This window comes from Leptodactylus fuscus, chromosome 1, assembly GCF_031893055.1.
Source record: "Leptodactylus fuscus isolate aLepFus1 chromosome 1, aLepFus1.hap2, whole genome shotgun sequence".
NCBI classification, from domain to species: Eukaryota; Metazoa; Chordata; class Amphibia; order Anura; family Leptodactylidae; genus Leptodactylus; species Leptodactylus fuscus.
This window is the reverse complement of record NC_134265.1, coordinates 133,514,938-133,535,726: the sequence shown is the minus strand read 5'-3', so window position 1 is coordinate 133,535,726 and position 20,789 is coordinate 133,514,938. Positions and strand designations below refer to the sequence as shown.

Below are 20,789 nucleotides of genomic sequence, written 5' to 3'. Positions count from 1 at the left end.
CATACTGGACCACTAGAGTACAGCTACATCAGGTCCTCAGACTCTTTGTTGGGATATAATTTGTGTTTGTACTACAGTCCTCATAATGTAGCCTTATTACACCATTTTTTAATAAGCCCTAAAACACATTGGGGCAAATTTATTATGCCCTTTTTCACCAGTTATCTCGAATGAAAGACATAAAAATAGTTTCCATTTTTTTTATAACTCTGGTTTCATGCAAAACAATTTTGTGGCACTTAAATTTTTTTTATATTTTAGGCCAGGACACTACATGGCGTAGACAAACGAAAAAAATGCAGCGTTTTACAGTCACTGTGTAATGGATGAGATTCTAGTGAATCCCATCTCCACAGTGCGAAAAAAAATACTAGCTGTGAACATGCTACAATTTCCAAAATCGTTGTGGTTTAGGAATTCGCAGCATGTCAATTATACCTATGGAAACGCCGGTGGTTTCCTGATAGATATGATTCAGGCAGAAAGTCTGCAGAGGTTTACTGTATTATGAGCAGGTGTATATTTTAGTGCAGGCCCACGCGGTGCACCCTCTGCTAATGCGGAAGATATGAAGACTGGCGTTGAAAAGATCAGTCTTCATAAATTTCCCCCACATTTTCTTATTCCCACAGGTATAGATATTTAAGTGTTTTAGACAATTACATTGTCAATAGCTTTTTTCTTTATTAGTTTTTTCTGTATGAAAACTAAGAAAAATCACAATTATACCCCATACACAAGTGAGTTATTTGGTAAAAAAAATATATTGTTTTACCCAGTTTATATAGAAATCAAGGCAGTGTTTAGGATGTCTTTCTTCCATACAAGGCTAAAGACAACTTTAGAATTCTGTTGCTTTCCATTTCTAATAGAGTAGTGCATTGTGGGAAGACAGATGACAGCCACACAGATCTGTGTAAGGGCGTGCATACCATGGATTCAGTACATGTGGAGATAAAGTGCCCACCCTCATTGGCCACATTACTTATTTCCATAGGTGGTATGAACCTATTCATCATGTAAAGGGATTCTCTGTAGAATGTTAGAAACAGGGGTAGGATCATGGAAAAGAAATATAGGTAACCATTCCCCAGAATCTACCATCACACTGCAGGACACTAGATAAAAATTATGTTATATGTGATCAACGTAATGTTAGACTAACACCAGGACAGGAGACTGGAATGCTGTTTTAGGCTAAGGGCCATCATGGCGGGAATTAGCAAAAAAAAAAAAAGCACTGCGGTAAAAAAAGTAGTGGAAATAAATTGCGTTTTTTTCCCGCAGTGTTTTTCACAGAAAGTCCATAGGGTTTTCCTCTGCGGACTTTGTGCTTCAATTATAGGGAAACCACTGGTATTTCACTTGGTATAATTGACATGCTGTGATTTCCAAAAACGTGTCAGTTTTGGACATTGCAGCATTTCTCATCGTGTGATGAATTTTTAACGAATGTCAAAGGGCAGCATTAAAGTTAATGCCAGTGAATCTGACATTGGCTATCAAAATATATGTCATGTCCTATTTTTGACCATTTTTTCGAATCCTGCCATACACTCAAATGTAAGGAGGACCCATATGAAAACTTCTGCCCCTTGGCTGCAAGATGGCCATGAAAAATGGATATTTTTCACTGCCATTTCAAAACTCCGTCATCTGAATGTAGTCTAATTCCTAACAATGGGGTCCACAAAACAGAGAGAAAACCTTTGCTCTGACTATAGTTAATAGAAGAGGGTTTCAAGTAGAAATTTCCTACTTCCATATTTACCAATGCCCTTTTCAGAAACAGTTAACTCATAAGGGGTTTGAAAGGATACCTGCCTATCATACCACAGTAATCGTAATGGTATAAAGATATATGTACATAAGAAAACACACACCATTACATTCTCATACAGGATTCAACAAATTCTGGATTTGCTGTACAGTTCACGCATTGCAATACAAAGGGTGAAATTGTTGTAGAATTTTCAGTGTAATTCACTACAAGAAACTGCAGATAATAAATGAAGATTTTCCTGCCAACTTTAGGACATATTTTGCAGACAATCCTAGTTTCCAAAGTGTCACTTATATTACCGTATATACTCGAGTATAAGCCGACCCAAATATAAGCCGACCCCCCCTAATTTTACCACAAAAAACTGGGAAAACATATTGACTCAAGTATAAGCCGAGGGGGGAAATGCAGCAGCTACTGGAAAATTTCAAAAATTAAAATGATCGGATTTTTTGGGTGCAGTAGTTGCTGGGTGCTGGGGAAGGGGAGGGGGTGTTTTGGTTGTCTGTCTGCCCCTTCCCTGAGCTTAAGGACTGGGATTTTTCTCCCCCCCCCACTTGGAATTCAGTCTGGCTGACTATAGGGTATCTGCAGTGCTCCTATTAACCCCTTTCTGACGGAACAGGAGCACTGTAGATATCCTATATTCAGTACAACGGGCACTTTCAGGCGCAGGGATACCTAATGTCCATACCTAATGTCCTAATGCGTATGTGTTTCATAGTAATTTTCTTCTTTTGTAAGTGTTCTAGGGAAAGAAGTGATTTAGAACTTATTTTTATTTATTTTTTTTGCACTATTTTATGGGAGATTCTATACATTAATATTGTGGCTGGTCATAGACCCCCCCCTCCTTATTTTGCTGACTCGAGTATAAGCCGAGGGGGGCTTTTTCAGCACAAAAACGGCTGAAAAATTCGGGTTATACTTGAGTATATACGGGGTACTTATAATATTTTTCTCTATATCTAAACGCACTGTTAACATTTCCAGCAGGCTTTCTATTTTTAGGCTAAAGCTCCACGTAGCAGGCCACCGCAAAAAAAGCACTATAGTGCTTTCTGCTTCCTTTATATCTATAGGGAAACTGCCAGCGCTTTCATAGATATAATTGACATTCCCTAGGCTAAAACCCCATGATGTTGAAATGCAGTGGTTTTTTGTTGTTGCAGATTTTGCTGTGTTTTTTGGAGCCAAAGTCAGGAGTGGCTTGAAAAGGAATGGAAAATATAAAGGAAGCTCTTAGAAATTTCCTTCCTTTCTGTTAAATCCACTCCAGACTTTGATTTGCAAAAACAGAAAAAATGCAGTAAAAAAACACTGCTATTCCGCAATATGGAGCCTTAGCCTTATGCTCCATTTAAGAGCAGAAAATAGGAAATTGAAAGACAAATGTGAACAGAGCCCTAACCTAACTGCCTTATATAATTTTTTTCATACAAAGTCAATAATTCCCTGTACTTTAATAGACATTCACATCTAAATATAAATCTAATATATAATGCTGGGTAGAGGTTCTGGTGCTTTTATGCTGATACTTCATACTGTGCTTTCATACTTACATACTACCCATACTACCCACACTACTTACATACAATCCATTTCTAAGTGGCGACCGGCTGAAGATATGACGACCACCTCAGATCTGACAGCTGAAATCTTAGCCAGTCAGGACAGGCAGCCATTTTACAGGCTTCTGGAGACTAAAATATATTAGCAACCCACCAACCCCTTGTTGAAGTTGTCCTTACATATTACATACATTTTTGCAGATCCCTCCATCTTTCTCTAGATCAGCAGACATTCTTTTTTTATGTACATTGTGAGCCCCACATAGAAATCACAATGTACTTTTTTTTTTCCTATCAGTATGTCTTTTTGTATGTCATGCAAACACGGGGAGAACATACAAACTCTTTGCAGATGTTTTTTTGCCCTTGGCGGGATTTGAACACCAGGACCCCAGCACTGCAAGGCTGCCAGTGCTAAACACTGAGCCACCGTGTGGCCCCCAATCAGCAGACATTCTCATATGTATGGGTGCTTGTTGAAAGTTTGGGGAGATCACTGTTTAGCTGACACTTATTTCACAATGCTGCTATATCCATGTACTTATATATAAGATCTCCTTTACACAACCATATTTTGATCCACAATTGCGGATCACAGTACAGACATTACATTGGCAAATGCACACAGCTGTAGTTTTTCTGCCTCTGTGTATAGGTCATAATAAAAAGCTGCAAAACATGGAGAAGGTCCTATACTTGTCCATATTTGCAGCTTGTTCCATTCCCTTCAATAGGTGGGTTAGTGAAAAACACAGATGACATATGGATACCAACCCGAGGGTCACCTGTGTCATCTTCACTGACTTCTACACCGAACCTAGTCATGTGAAGGAGGGCTTAAGCTATACATTTCCCTAATGGCCATTGTCTAGCAGTGCAATGTCCTTTCATGTAGTCTTGCAATGCATGGCATTTTCCCACTAATTTTCTCCTAATTTAATCTGATACCATGTCACCTAAAAGCTGGATCATTTCTCCAAATACTTGTACCCAGGCATACACAGATAGAAGGCATTATGCCAACTTGGGACAGTGTTGGGAATATCTCTGTAAAGCGCATCAGTATATGGTGGTGCTATATAAATTAGCAAAATAATAATAATGTCATGTTCATTCCTTACTATTATTTCTGTATGGTTTCACTGCATTGCTTACTTATAGCAAGGCTCAGTGGCTCTGTGTCTCTGTCCAGGCATGGTGTACATGCAGTTTACCCCAGATCTTCTATGTAGCCCTACAGAGCAATACATCATATTGCTTTAGACCTACAAAGCTTGGAAGTAAACTAACCCTAGCGATAGGTAGCCTCAAAAACCAAATATTTCCCCACTCCATTGTCCTAGGTTTGTAGAGTGGAAATAACCCCTGCTTTTCTGCTATATTGTTCTAGCCCAGTGATGGCGAACCTATGGCATGCGTGCCAGAGAGGGCACGCAGAGCCCTCCATGCTGGCACGCGTGCGGTCGCCCGGATCGCTCACCAACAGGGAATCCGGTACAGGATTCCCCGTTGATGAGCGATCACTGCCTTCAGTTGTATGTGCAAATGCACATACAGCTGAAAGCTGTCAGGGTAGGCCGCGGATCGCGCGACCGCGGCCTACACTGGCTGCAGAGTTTGACCTCTGCCCCGACGCGGGCGCGATGACGTCATCAGCGCCGCCAGTGACAAGAAGGTGGATGCCGGCGGCTCTTCAGGGGTGAGTATGAGAGTGGCTCACTGTGTATATGATGTTGGGGGGAGCGCTTATAATACTTGGTGGGGTGTATGATACTGGGGGGGAGTGTATAATACTGGGGGGGCTTATAATACTGGGTGGGGTGTATAATACTGGGGGGAGTGTATAATACTGGGGGGAGTGTATAATACTGAGGGGGCTTATAATACTGGGGGGAGTGTATAATACTGGGGGGGCTTATAATACTGGGTGGGGTGTATAATACTGGGGGAGTGTATAATACTGGGGGGAGTGTATAATACTGAGGGGGCTTATAATACTGGGGGGAGTGTATAATACTGGGGGGGGCTTATAATACTGGGGTGGCTTATAATACTGGGGGGTGTACTAAAGAGCATATAATACTGGGGGGGGCCTATTTATAAGCACACAATACTGTGTGTGGATGCCACTGTGGAGCATATAATCCTGTGGGGGGGGGACACCTACTGCGGAGCATATAACACTGGGGGGCTACTGTGGTACTGTGGAGAATATAATATTGTGTGGTGGGCCCACTGCAGAGCATATAATACTGTCTGGGGTCCCCTCACTATTTATATCACACAGTATCTGTTTTATAGCAGACGTGATATTAGTACAGGATGTAAGAATATTACACGGTAACTATAAAACAGATCCTGTGCGATGTAAATAGTGAAAATTAATTGTTCAAAGTACCAAATGCCGAGACCTTTACATTTCAGTACAACGTTGTTTGTATTATTGAAAGCTCTGTAAAGCCCCACATGACTGTAATTTTTGGTCAGTAACTGTCCGCAATTGTGGATCCGCATAGTATTAAGTCTATATTGTCGTGTTGGCACTCCGCGAAAATTTTGTGGGTTTTGGGTTGCAGTTTGGGCACTCGGTCTCTAAAAGGTTCGCCATCACTGTTCTAGCCTAATAGAGAGTAGAATTAACCCCGCTATTTAAGATAACTTTGAAAAGTAAACTTTCCCTACTACGTTTCTCTAGACCTGTAGAATGGATTTAGCTCCTGCTATTAAAGTTAGCATTAACAAGCTAAACCTTCCCCAATACATTGCTCTAGGCTTCTACACTGGAATTAACCCCTGCTATTACATTTAGCCTGGGAAAGCTAATCCTTCCCTATTACACTGATCTGAGTAAGCGGAATTAACCCCTGCTATTGAAGATAGCTTTATAAGGCTAGACTTTCTACCTTATGTTGCTCTAGACCTGCAGAGTGGATTTAACCCCTGATATTAAAGTTAGCTTAAAAAAAAGATAAACCTTCCCCAATATGCTTCCCTACTACATTTCTCTAGGCGTGCTGAGATTGGAATTAACCCCTGCTATTAAATTTAGCCTTAAAAAGCTAAACCTTCCCTTCTACATTGTTTTGGGCTTTCAGGGAGTGGAATTAACCCCTGCTATTAAAGTTAGCCAAAAAAGCTAAACCTTCTCTATTACATTGCTCTAGGCGTACTGAGATTGGATTTAACCCCCGCCATTAAAGTTAGCCTTAAAAAGCTAAACCTTCCTTTCTACATTGTTTTGGGCTTGCAGAGAGTAGAATTAATTTCTGTTATTAAAATTAGCCTTACATAGCTAGACCTACCCCGCAACATTGATCTAGGCTTATTCTAGCTACAGATTCTCAGATATCTTAAGGCTAGGTTTCCACCATCAGGTTTTGTTCAGGTTCTTGTAAAGTCAAAACCAGAAGTGGGTTGAATAAAGTAGCACCTTTCCTATATCTGAATCTGAACAAAACCTGACTGGAAAACCAGCCTTAGCTCACACATTGCATTTTTGTGGAAGCATTGATACAGTTTTTTAAACCAAAGCCAGAAAATTCACAAAAAATGGGAAGGACTTATATTTCTTCCTGTTGGTTCCATTTCTAACTTTGGTTTTTTAAAAAGGTGCGATAAAGAAGGTGTAAGAGACATAGCTTTGCACAGGTAAGCCATTCCCAAACTTGCAGTGCACACAATGTATACCTATTCTTTAAAGCATTCTTACAAAGCTAAATATGCTGCCCAATGTCTTCTGGTATGCTGGATTCGCTTGATTTTACTCCTGTTATTTCGCATAACTTTACAAAGTCAGATATTTCTCCATTATGTTTAGCTGGTATTTTAAGAGGGACTCCTAGCATAACAGTTATCTATGATTATATTACATTATTTTAGTACAGTATGCTGCTAGGAAGCAGGGACTCCTAACAGCATAGGTGAAACTTGATTATTTGAATTAGGTGAAAATTTGGTGAAATAGGTTTAGACCAACTGGTGGCTTTCCCATTGCAATCTACAGTACTAGCATTGTAAAAGAGATTTCACCAAATCTCTTCCACATGGCGTAAAAAAAACCATGGGCAACGAGACCTGCTCTTTGTCTTTTAACCCTTCCGCCTGTCAATACTGCAGGTTTTCCCGGTAGCTTTTAATCTTTGCAATGGAAAAATGCCATGGCAAAACCACTTATTTTGGGCAATTTTGGGGCACCAGCTGTCTGAAAAACACACTGCTGATAGGAACATGTGACCCCAGCCTTATGTAGTCTTGTAAAGCTGAGATTTTTTTTGTAACACTGCCCAGACTACAAGGCAGTCTTGTAACACATGATATTTGCCCCTGCTATTCCATGTAACTTTATGAAGCTTTACATTTTCCCACTACTTTGCTCTAGGCTTGTAGAGCCTGGAATAAATCCCCGATAGTTTAGGTAGCTTTTTGGGCATTTCGAGATTTTCCCTATTACCTCTCTGCAGAATTGCCATGAATGAAGGTTGCGTCTGGTACCTCCTGTACCGTTACAATCCTCACTATATTGGAAAGGCTTACAGCCTGAAACTATCCTCAGCTATTTCATGGAGCCTTGCATAGCCTGATATTTTTCACGTTGCCTTTGCTGGGCATTTTTCTACTATAGCTCTCTAGACTTCCAGAGCTTGAAGGTAACCAATGCTTTTTTGGATAGCCTTGCAAAGCTTGGCATTCTCTCCAGTGCCATGTCCAAACTTGTAATGAACGAAACATGGCTCTGTTATTTATGTAGCCTCACAAAGCCAAGCATGTTTCATTGCACCTATCTCCAAACCTACAGTGCTTTAACCCTAATCTGCCCTACAGGTCTGTTGTTGCTGCTATTCTAGATTTCCTTGCAAAGCTGATCATTTTCTTCAGTAACTCTCTCCGGGATTGCAGAGCTTGACTTTTACCCTGCTTTTTTATGTATCCTTATGACGTCAAGCACACAAGACATCTGTGTAAACATCTGTATGTTTCCATGTAGAATTAAAAGTTGGGTATTTTTTTTATTAATATTTCCATACAGAGTTGCACAGCTTGTGTTTTTTCCCTGCTATTTTTTGAATATTTCCTCTAGTGCCTTTCTCTAACCTTGCATTGCGCTAGCTATGCACCTGCTCTTTTATGTATAGTAGACTTATAAAGCTAAGCTTACAGCTGATCGGTCTAGGTTTATGGGTATGTTACACTGTGCTGTCAACTTGCAAATTGTATCAAAATCCCACCATTTTACTTTAAATTGGTGGTATTTACAGAAAAAAAGCATGTTAATAGACCCTGAAATGTACTCCTCTACATTCAGCAGTACCTTAGCCCAAGATTGTACAGCTTTAACATTTATTATAAAGCTGTAAAATTGCTTATCTCTCTAGGCTTGTAGTAGTTACAGTATATTACTTTACTTCCAAATACAAGTACAAGCATATACATCCATATACCTCTGTACCTGATTCATTGATAGCAATGAAAGGTACTGCATTTTGTCATTTACCTCTGGGCTTTATCCATTTTTTCTTATACAACCTACCAAAGTTGGCTGTATCTATACATGAGCTAGAAGAGCAAAATTACCTCTATATGTCTATACCCAACGCAGCAAGCATGGACAGCTTAGTCCTTCACCTTTATCCATCATTGCTCAGCTTGTATGCAGCCGTCCAGACTGCTAGTACACCTGCCAATAGCTAGCATGTTGTAAAGCTGGATACCCTATATTTCACCCAGACATTTCCAGTGACATTTCTAATATGGTTTTCACTGGGACCTCCCATTTACAAAGCCATGCTTCTGTATTATACTTCCTTAATGATTATATATTGAGGACTAGCATGTATGTAAAATAACAATATCCATAAAATAATGGCAGTGCTAGTACTGCACACCCACAATATCCAGCAATATTATGTGAATGAATTATGTTGCATATTCTATTGCTATACATCAATCAAAAAATTAATACTCAAGGTACAATTTAGCCATATACTACAATGTGAGTGAACATATGTAACTATACAACCATGATGTCTAGATACCTACCTGTACTGATAATTTACTTTACTTCTAACTGCGCTTTATTCCCATACTGGGATCTGTTTTTCCAAAAAAAAAAAAAAAAAAGGCAGTGAATATAGTTTTCAGATATAATTGTTTTCAGATATAATTGACTAAATCACAGAATGTAATCTAATTTGACTTCTAAGAATGAGCAAATCTATTCAAGCATACAATTCGCTGGCCTGTAGATAACCTAGTATCAACCATGGAAGATATAAACAAGACAAAAAACGGAAAAAAAAACATATCACATACCTTATACTAAGATATTTACAACCGCCATACTGTTTAGTTTAATCATGTAACTAATGTTCAGTCGCCAGGTACCTTCTCTTCTTAGAGTACATTCACAGATGGCAGATTTGTTGCTAAAATTTCCATGATGTTTCCTCATCTCTCTTTGAGGCTTGCATAAAGTCACAGACATATCAAAGAAATATCCCTATTCACATGTATGAAACAGATTTTTAGATTGCAAGAAATGTGACTTCTGTTAACATATCCTTTACTGAAGATGGCCATTATAGTGTATTTCAAATGAAATGGACCTTCCCCCCACATGCACTCCCATTACTATGAATACTACGGTATGTTGTCTCTCCTGTCTGCATAGTCATCACTTGCTAGCATTTACCAGTAGTAAAATAGGCAGAAAGACGTCTAAGGACTGTTCTAGTTTGGACAACAGATTGTAACTTCATCAAGTCTGAACACTTGAAAGCATGAAATCTTACCTCTACAGACAACTCACTCACAGCTGACTTGGTCCTATGAATCCACCAACTCAAGGAAACAGAGCTATACCATTGCCAGTAATGTAATATCCTGTTTAGTTTTTTTCATACCATTCCTAAGAAACACAAACTCATTTCTTGTGAACAGCTCATTAGAATATCGGTGCTGACTATGTTTGATATATACATATAGCTATGTTTGATCATTGTTTCAAGTTCTAAGACTGGGGGAGTATGTGAGACAGATGAAGACAGTTTCACTCTTCACATATTGCAAGCTGCAAAACGGTTGCAGAAAATTTGCAACCATAAGGTCGGGGTCGCACGTTGCGGAAACGCTGTGCCAAAAAAGACCGTGCTTTACAGTACCTGCAAAGCAGATGGAATTCTGGCTAGTCCCATGTGCACGATGCAGAAAAAATAAACTGCAGTGGAAAAAACACTCTTTCAAAAACACCTATGTTTTTGAAAATTGCAGCTTGTTAAATACATCTGTGGAATCACTGGTGTTTTCCGTATAATAGAGGCAGAAAGTCCACAGAAGAAGACTCTGTAGACTATCTTTGAAAATCGCTGCAGAAAAAGAACACAGTTTTCTCCTCAGTGTTTTTTGGCTGCGGCTTACCATGTGGGGCCTGAATCTCAAGCAGCTTTTCCGCAAAGTGGGGTCTTAGACTAAAGGTATTATCAAATAGGACAAATAGTGGACAAGTACAGTTTAGGTCACGCCCTGTCCTGTCTGAGTACCATCCATTTTTAGTTTTAAATCCACATTAGCAGTTTTATCACAGGTATATTGTGGTAGCAAGATTTGTCTGTGATGCTGCTGGTTATTCATATGAATTGCTAGATGGTCCCTGTTTTCATTTGCAGGTCAGGAGCCGCCTTGAAAGTCATATGAATAGCCAGAATTTTTCATCTCTGCACACCCCTCAGCTTTACCACAGTGAATTGTTTAATAACATTGATCCAGTGGGGAGGCAGCTGACAAGTTTTATGCTCTCATTATCTCAGAAAACTTGGTGGTACAAATGTACTACACTACTTTCTGAAGTACTGAAACAGCATACAACTTGTCTTCTGCCTTCATAATGGATCAATGTTTTTACCCTTCAATGTGATCGTATCACTCTTGATCACATTGACAGCAAATCACTTCATTGCTTACTTTCAATGTGACGAGAGTAACCACAGTCACAGAGAGTTCAGACACTATTATGTTGCTTAAGAATCCATTTGGGATGAGACAGGAATCGTTCTCATCTCCAGGTCCTTTGTTTTGTTTGTTGTGCTGCATGAATAGAAACCAACTTCAATGAACTCTGGTTTCTAATCTGGTTCGGGGGACCTGGAGATGAGACTGGATTCTGTCTCATCTCAAAGGCTTGTGTGCCTGAATGAACTAATGAAGGGACTCCTAAGCTATATAAGAGTCCTTGCTATGTGACCAGGTTACTCCTGGACAGAGTGAACGTAATCCACCGAATTGACCTATAAAAAAGGGGGTCATACACTGCAGATGGGATTTAAGGAAAAGGGGTTCATACACTGTGGGGGGTATAAAAGGGGTCTCAAACTGTGTAGGTCATAAATAGGGGGATCATATGCTTTGAGGGAGGGGTAAAAAAGTGAGTCATATACTGTACTGTGTGGAGTCCACAAAAAGGGTCAGATAATGTGTGGGGGACAAAAAAAGGAGTGATATATTGTGGGAGGCATAAGAATAAGGTCATATACTGTGGGAGGTCATAAACTGCAAGGTCATATACTAAGGGGGGAGGGGCAAAAATGTATTGTGTGGTGGGCCAAAAAAAAGGAATTGTATATTGTGTGGAGGTGATTTTTTTCTGCCAATAGAGAGTGTGTCCTAATTAGAGGGGCCTTATCATGCTAGCAAAGGTAGCTGGGCCTCCACACAATATACAATTCCTTTTTTTATCTGACAGCCAGGCTCCCGCTGTAACAGCAGGGATGGTGATTGCACCGATCCCCGCTGTTTAACCCTTAAGGTGCCGTGATCAATAGCAATCACGGCACCCTAAGTGTTTGCCAGCTATAGTGGATGCCGGCAGTGGCATCAGGAGCCCGTGTTAGCTGTAACTTACAGCTAACACGCTGCTCCTTAATCCTCCATCGGAGCGCGCTCCGATAGAGGATTTAACCCCTTGCATGCCGGCATCAAACATGACGCCAGCATGCAAAAGGTTTAGTTGTCTTGCTGTCGGCACCCCCCGTGGCGAGATCGGGGGATGCCGGCATCTATAAATTGCAGCCGGGGGTCTGCCTAGTGACCCCCAGGCTGCTAAGACCACCTGTTACCTGGTTGATCCTGCAGGGACGAGAGGAGGCTAGTCTATGCGTCTGCATAGCTAGCTTCCTCTATAGACTGCAATACACGTGTATTGCAGTCTATAGTTAGTATAGAACCAGCGATCCTCTCTGATCACTGGTTCTAGTGTCCTTATAGGACAAAAAAAAAGTTTTTAAAAAAATAAAGTGTGTAAAAAAAAAAATTAACATAGTTATAAAGCCCCAAAATGAATTACATAAAAAAAAATAAAAAATGAATTACATAAAAAAAAATAAAAAAATAAGAACAATACATATTTGGTATTGCTGCGTCGGTAACAACCTGTACAATAAAAGTGAAACAATATTTAATCTGCTCGGTGAACGTCGGGAAAAAAAAGGGGAAAAAACGCCAGAAATAAAATTTTTTGCACATTTTGCCTCACAAAAAAATGCTAAAAAAAGTCATAAAAAAAGCCATACATCCCCAAAACAGTACCAGTGAAAAGCACAGGTTGTCCTGCAAAAAATATGCTCTCAACCAACTCTGTGAACCGAAAAATAAAAACATTACACATCTCAGAAGATGGTGATGAAAAAATCATTGATTTATGTCCCCAAATGTGTTTTTGTTCTGCAGAATGACTAACGCATAAAAATATAATATAAATGAGGTATCACCGTAACCGTACCAATCGGCAAAATAAAAGTAACATGTTACTTATGCTGTACGCTGCACCGCGAAAAAAAATGAAAAGGTAAAAGCTATGCCAGAATTGCTGGGTTTTTTTTTAATCCACCAAGAAAGAGTTAATAAAAATTATTCTATAAGTTGTAGGCACCCAAAAATGGTGGCATTACAAAATACATCTCATCCCACAAACAACAAGCCCTTATATGGCCACGTCACCAGAAAATTAAGAAATATATAGCATCTAGCAATGTGAAGACAAAAAACCCCAAATCACTAAATCATTAGAACGTAACTGGCTGCGGCAGGAAGGGAATATATAAACTGTGCGAGTGTATATCAGGGGACACCCCAGATTTACAGCTTATGAGGGAAAATACACCAGAAGTGACCCCCCCCCCCCAATCATAGGAGCTACTGGGATATAGTAGGGAATGTGGTGTTTGCAATGCCCTCCGCACAGCTTATATATTCCCTCTTCACCATCCACTGTTTGTTCCCGCCTGCAATACTAATGCTCACTACACCCTCTGGTAAATTCTTTCAGGAGTGCAGTTTTCAAAATAGGTATATCTTTGGGAACTCCACTTTTCTGGTACCTTACAGGCTCATGACAAACATGACATGGCATCCAGATTCCAAACATCTAAATCTCCAAAAGCCAAATAGTGCTCTTTCAATTCCAAGATCCACCATGTTCCTATACAGCAGATTATGGCCACATATGGGGTATCGCCGCTTTCATGAGCAATTGTTTAACAAACTGTGGGGTTTTTTTTCTCCTTTAACCCCTTGTGAAACTGAAAACTTTGGGAATAAAGGGACATTTCAGTAATTTTCGCTTACACATCCCAAGGTTAGTAAAATCTGTGAAACGGCTATAGGGTCAAAATGCTCACTATATCACTTGACAAATTCTGTGAGGGGTGTAGTTTCCAAAATGGGGTCACTTTTGGGGGGTTTCCATTGTTTTGGAACTCTAGGGGCACTGCAAATGAGACATGGCGCCTGCAAACTATTCTAGCAAAATCTGCTTTTCAAACATCCAGTGTCGATCCTTCCCTTCCATGCATTGCCGTGTGCCCAAAAATCAGTTTACACCCACATGTGGAGTATTTCTGTGCACGGGAGAAATTGTATAACAAACTGTCACATGCATTTTCTCCTTTAACCCTTTATGAATGTGTTAATTTTAGGTCTAAATGAATGTATTAGTGAAAAAAAAATGAAATGTCTAAATTTCACCTCCATATTATTTTTATTCTTATGAAATGCTGAAAGAGTTAACGAACATCCCAAATGCTGTTTTGAATAATTTGAGGGGTGCAGTTTTGAAAATGGGGTGATTGGGGGGGGGGGTTTTCTATAATATTGGCCTTTATAATTCCTTTCAGAACTGAAGTCGTCCCTAAAAAATTGGTTTGGAGAATTTTCTTGTAAATCGGGAAAATCACTGTTACACTTGTAAGCCTTGTAACATCCAAAATAAATGAAAAAACAATCAAAAGATGATGCCAATAAGACAATCAAAAGATGATGCCAATATAAAGCAGAGATATGGTAGATACTATTTATTCATGTATTTGGGCGGTATGGCTATCTGCCTGAAAAGCAGAGAATTTCACATTTTGAAAATTGGTATTTTTTCCAAATTTCCATCAAATTTCCTATTTTTTTTTTATAAGTAAATACAAAAATATTGATCAATGTTTACCACTAACATGAAGTATAATGTGTTACGAGAAAACAATCTCAAAATCACTTCTGTAAGTTAAAGCGTCTCAAAGTTATTGCCATTTAAAGTGACACATCAGTTTTGAAAAAAGAGGCCTGGTCCTTAAGGCACTTTTGGGCTGTGTCCTTAAGGGGTTAATGCGTTTGGTATTCCATTCGGGGGTCCCCAAGCGGACTGAACGTAGATGTGAACCGGGCCTTAGACATTGTTGTCATATGGTATCTATTATATTTTTTAGATTATCTATTATATAGTATTATCACTTTTTGAATTGTCACTTTTCACTTGTACTTGCACTTTTTAGTTTACTTGTTCATTCATGACACTATTCTTCCCATTATTCTTCCTCCTCCCTTTTTTTTAATTGGTAACATATACATATACACATGATGAGGCTTTATTGCGTACATTTATACACTATGTTAGATGTTCTATGTTATATGTCCTAGAGGTAGCAGATATTGATGGACACACATATGGTGCGCAAGTTGGAGGTCTTTATTTTTGTACTTGCCTGATTGTGATTTTGTTGTGATTCATAAATACATGCTGCATAGAATATGCTGATTTAAAAAGTACAAATCTGATGATGTTTGTATGTCTGTTTGGTTCATTGCTTGGTGGAACTTATTTTGTGACATTGATGCTATTATAATTATCAGTATTAGGCCGGTTACTACATACATGGTTCTATTTATTGTTCAGATAGTCCTTTTTACCACTATCTTTTTTTCATTATATTTCTTGGACACAAGGTTTTTCTCACTATGTCTGTTTGTTAAAACTGATATAATCCACGGGGGATTTGTACACATGTCGGTGTACCCCCCTCTTCCCTTTTTCTTTTCCCATCTTCTCCATTGTTATGGAGATAGGATATATTTTATACCTTTTTCTGATTTATAATGTTTCATGTATATTGCCTGTCATTGATATTTATGTATTGATGTATTAGTAAAGTTTTGTAATTTGCTATTATATTTTGCACTTGGTGAGTCTTTTTCGCAGTTTGATTGCTTGAAAGACCTCTGGATGGAGAGACCACTCCTCTGGAAATGTGAAGCCTCGATTTAATTGATTCGCTATCACATTCAGCAATCCTTTGATATGTACAGCAGAGAGATGAGTTAGATTCTTCTCTGTAAAGACGGGAATCCAGCATACACCAGGCGATAATTCAATAAAAACTTTCAATCTTTATTCTTCAGTTCATATGAAATAGTCCATGATGAAGGAACATAGTTCCGAAACGCGTAGCGGTTGGTAGTACGCCTTGCCTTGCCATCTCTCCCTATGGATATGAGGACTATTTTATATGAACTGAAGAATTAAGATTGAAAGTTTTTATTGAATCATCGCCTGGTGTATGCTGGATTCCCATCTTTACAGTATTATTCTACCGGTTCAGTCCACCGGTTCCGTGCATCCTGGGCCATTTCATGGATGAAAAGATAAGGGTGAGCTGAATAGTATTTTGGTTTTTTGATAGATTCTTCTCTGCCCATCTCAAGATCTTCCCCATTTCATTTAGAAGGGGTTATGACCGAGTTCCACCCTGCTTTTTCAAGTAGAGGAAAGTTGTCATGTTGTCCGATCTCACTTGGACTGCTTTGTCTTTCAGCTGGTTGGCAAAGTGAAGAAGTGCTAAACATACCACTCGAGTTCTCTCCCATTGGATGAAAATTCCAAGACCCTTGGGCAGGAAAATTGTTCCTGTTGTTCCCAACCTGAGAGTGATGTGTCTATAGTTAACAGGGTCCAAGGAGGTTGGACTGTGAACTTTCCATCTCTTAACTGAATCCACCATCTGAGGTACAATTGGGCCCATGGGACAGGAAGAATCTTCTGTCTAACCCAATGGTCCTGTGATTTTAGGCTGAAAAAACTTCTCTCTGTAAGGGCCGAAAATGCCACAGCACCCACGGAACTACATCTTCTGCTGCCAACATCAGTCACAACACCTTCAATCCTGTTCCTGATGGTGATAGGACGAGGAACTAATTGGAACTTCACAGCTGCAACCATTCTTTCCCTTCTAGAGAGATGGAGAAAGATCCTCATTATGCCTGAATCAAGATGAACCCTACAAATTTCTTCAGAGTTGTTGGGTATGTTTCAGATTTCTCACATTTTGTTATCTAACCCAATTGTTGTAGGAAATTTACCGTGGTGGATAACTTCTGTAGTGCTGAATTGAAGGTGTCTTAGCTGACCTTCTACATCTGCTGCTATTCTTACATACTTTTTGTAAGCAGGAAGAATAGGGAGATGAAGGTAGGTGTCCTTCAGGTCCATAGAGGCAATGAAATCTGCATGTTGGAGGATTGAAATCACAGATCTCACCGTTTCCATACAGAATATTCTTTTTGTGATGGCTTTGTTGAGGTATTGCAGGTCTATTATCCTCTATTCTCCTGAAGTTTTGGTACCAGAAAGACTGTAGAATAAATTCCAGACCCTTGATGATGCAGCGGAACCTCCTCCAAGACATTCTTCTTAACATAGTCCAACACTGAGGTTTCTAGAACCTTTTGACAGACAGCAGGGAGGTGAGTGGTATGTTTAAAGGGATCCTATCTTTCAAACACTTTTTTTCTAACTCGTCGGAATAGCCTTAAGAAAGGCCATTCGTCTCCTACCTTTCATTGTCTTCTCCGCGCCGCCTTCACTTGAAATTCCGTTTTTTCTCAGTATGAAAATGGCCACTTACAATACTGTGAAAGCGGCCATTTTTCTTGTGGCTGTGAGCATGCGCAGTCGGCTTGCCCTTGGCCCGAGGCCTAGAAGTTAGAAGACACCACCGGAAGAAGACGTGGTAAAGACTTAATTCCAGAAGAAGATGGAGGCGTGCTGGAGAATTCTCTGGCAGCATTGGGGATGCTGCGAGAGAACTCATTTACATACCAACAAAAACCAGGATTTTAGGTGAACGGCAGTGCGGAGAAGACAACGAAATGGAGGAGACGAATAGCCTTTCTTAAAGGGGGTTGTCCCATCACAAGGATCCTATCTATACTGCTAGTTTATGTGGATTTAAGACTTTTCCTAAATGCATTGCTTTATCAAAACTGCTTTCTTTGTCTGCTATCTTAATTTATTCACTTCATTGTTTACACTCTGTTTCTATGGCGCTTGGGATTATCTGCTCATTTGTGAAGTGATGTAGCTGCCTGCTCTCAGGGTGGAGGGAGGGGCTGGGAGCAGCTCTGAGCTGTTTGAGAAGCTCCATTACTTAAATGACACAGATAGGAGAGGTGAGAGCTCTGGGATTTCTGAGCTCTTATCAGTCGGTTTAATTGAATTTGGCTGATAAGGGCTGAAATAGGGAGTCCGTTACCTCTGTATGTAATGCAAACTGACTCAAATCCAGCTCTGCTACATCAGCTTCACACTGTGATAATTCATTTACAACCAATCCCGTGCAAGTGAAATCCCGTGCAAGTGAAACCCCGCCCACCTATGTGCCGAGAGAATCAGGAAGTGAAGCGAGCACAACAGCCTGCAGGTTAGTGAACAAGCGTCATGGGAATACCCCTTTAAGGCTATTCTGACGTGTTAGAAAACAAAGTGTTTGAAAGATAGGATCCCTTTAAATCTGTCCTGGGGAGGCACAGATAAATCTATGCCTTATGTTGATCGAATTATGTCTAGGACCTAGGTATCTGATATATTTTTTTTCCAGAACTCTAGAAATAAAAAGAAAGACATCCCCCCACTGGAATTTAATTTCTTGGAGTAGGCTGGAGGTGATAGTCAGAAATCTGGCTTTCTGACTTTTTTGTCATCTTGAGAAAAACACTGGTTGGGATTTCCTTCATAATCTTATCAAGCTCTTGACCAATCTACGTGCCCGATTTATAGGGTAACCTAACCTTCAAATATTGAATTTGAAGGCATTATAATTTATCAGCCATCCAGGGTTTTAACAATAAGGGGCATCCGGCAACCGTAGTTAAAGCCATAGACTTAGCCAACATCTTTACCTGGTGAAGAGAGGCTTTGTTAAAGAAGTCCACTTCAAGGGATATACCCTTCAAAGAGGGAAACAAGTTGTCCTGTGATAATCACTGAATCAATTTCTGTTCTTTAAGGGATATTCCCATGAACATAATCATATCTATATTTGAAGATAATTAAATGTTAAACATTTTTGCAAATATAAGTAGTTAAAAATTCTGCAGAGTTTTAAAGATTTTCTCCAACTATTTTAGTGGCGAAAGTCTGATGTTTTGATCGTTTGCCAATGGATACGACCACAAATACAGAAACTTTCTATGGTCTGGGTCTTGTCAGGAACCCAGCTATGATGTCCTTATTGTAGCTGGGTTGTCAGGCAGGGACACTACATGTATGAGAAGATAACCTGGCCACAATAAGGAAATCATCGTGGATTTTCTGACGTTAGAAAGTTCCTGCATTCATGATCGTATCCACTGGCATCCAATTAAGACAACAAGACTTTGACCACAAGATATTTAGAGAAAATCTTTAAAACTCTGCTAAATGTTTAATTAATTATATGTGCAAAAATGTTTAACTTTTTATTATTGTAAGCTGATGGCTGGTCAGGTAATGGAGGGGGTGTACATCTCACCCAGACTACTCAGGTGGGTGACATGAGAAAACTCCAGGAATGTTTGTTCTCAGCAGACAACTTTCGTCTGCTGAGCATTTTGGTAAATGCTCAGTATTGGGCTGGATTTTTAGGAATGGCAGGTAGGTTGGAAATGGGACCTGTCATTCCACTGGGGAAGAGTTTGGCTGGAGAGTGAAAGGGAGAGGTCATATTTTTGGACCTGTGTCCTGAATGACTCAACTGGCTTTCGATTTCTGTGATTCTAGGTGAAGTAACCTATTCTGTGTTTAGTTAGAGCCTAGCCGGGAAGGTATTTATTTTTGTTTTGTTTCCTTTTGTTTCTGCACTACCTTTTTGAGTGAAAATAAATCTATACCTTTGTTTTGGACTAAAGAAACTGGACTTGTGTGTCTATGCCACCCCACCTAGCAACCCCAGACCCTGACATTATCTACAAATTTAAAAATTATCTTCATGGGAATACCCCTTTAAGAAAGAGAGATCAGAGCACAGTTTCCTAGCTACTTCACTTGTAGCAATACCAATGGAGCATTGTACTGAGGAAGCTGTATACACTCTTCTCAAGGAGTCCTTATGATCTTGAAGATTGGATCCGCCATCAGAGGGAAGTGTCTGCCTATATTACTTGGTGATCGCAATATCAACTTTTGGTGAAGGGCCCCAAGTCCCAAACTGGTCTTCAGAAATTGGGAAAAGAGTTTTAAACCTCCTGAATTTTGCTGGAATTGGTTTCAGGTGCCATGTTGCATTGGCAGAGCCGCTAAGGTATCAGCACAATGGAAAATCCCAATGAATGACCTCATTTTAGAAATTAGACCACTCAAAGACTATATTGAAGGGTATAGTCAGCATTTTGAAACCACAGCTGTTGCTTTAGCCACAATTTTTTTCAGTTTTAAAGGGAGTTAAAGGATAAAATGTATCCCACAATTTGTTACTCAATTTCTCCAATGTTGCTCCTTCACTTTCTGCGTCTTATCGTGTGCTCAAACACGTAAGCTGACGTACAGCAAGTACTTTTATTCATTTTCCAGATACAAACCCCTTCCTTTTAAGGGGGAGGTCTTTGGAGCTATAAAAGTCTGGCCGCCAATCTGTTCCACCACAGCAAATTTCCCCCAGCTGCAAGCACAGGATCAGGGGAGCCATAACCCACAGAATGGCAGTTTTCTATATATAATAACCCACTCCCCGGGACACCACCCAGCAGGATCCCAAAGACCAGCTAGACCAAAACAGCAGTTAACCCTAGGGAAAACTAACCACCATGTTTCCCCACCCCCCGAAAATTTAAACCAACTCCAAGGACCCCTCCACCCTTCCAATTAAAAATAA

The 20,789-nt window shown here is 39.8% G+C and overlaps 1 protein-coding gene across 1 annotated transcript in view; it reads right to left on the bottom strand.

The window, feature by feature from the left end:
- The window catches only part of LOC142189604 (uncharacterized), a 44,906-nt gene extending 27,754 nt beyond the window's left edge, over positions 1–17,152 (bottom strand). The window contains exons 1-5 of the mRNA XM_075262212.1: positions 17,001–17,152; positions 16,781–16,892; positions 16,458–16,664; positions 11,311–11,433; positions 9,736–9,850 (exon numbers count right to left, since the gene is read on the bottom strand). Coding sequence (XP_075118313.1) covers positions 9,736–9,850; positions 11,311–11,433; positions 16,458–16,664; positions 16,781–16,892; positions 17,001–17,152 — 709 coding nt within the window. The remainder of the gene's footprint in view (positions 1–9,735; positions 9,851–11,310; positions 11,434–16,457; positions 16,665–16,780; positions 16,893–17,000) is intronic.
- Between the last annotated feature and the right edge of the window lie 3,637 nt (positions 17,153–20,789).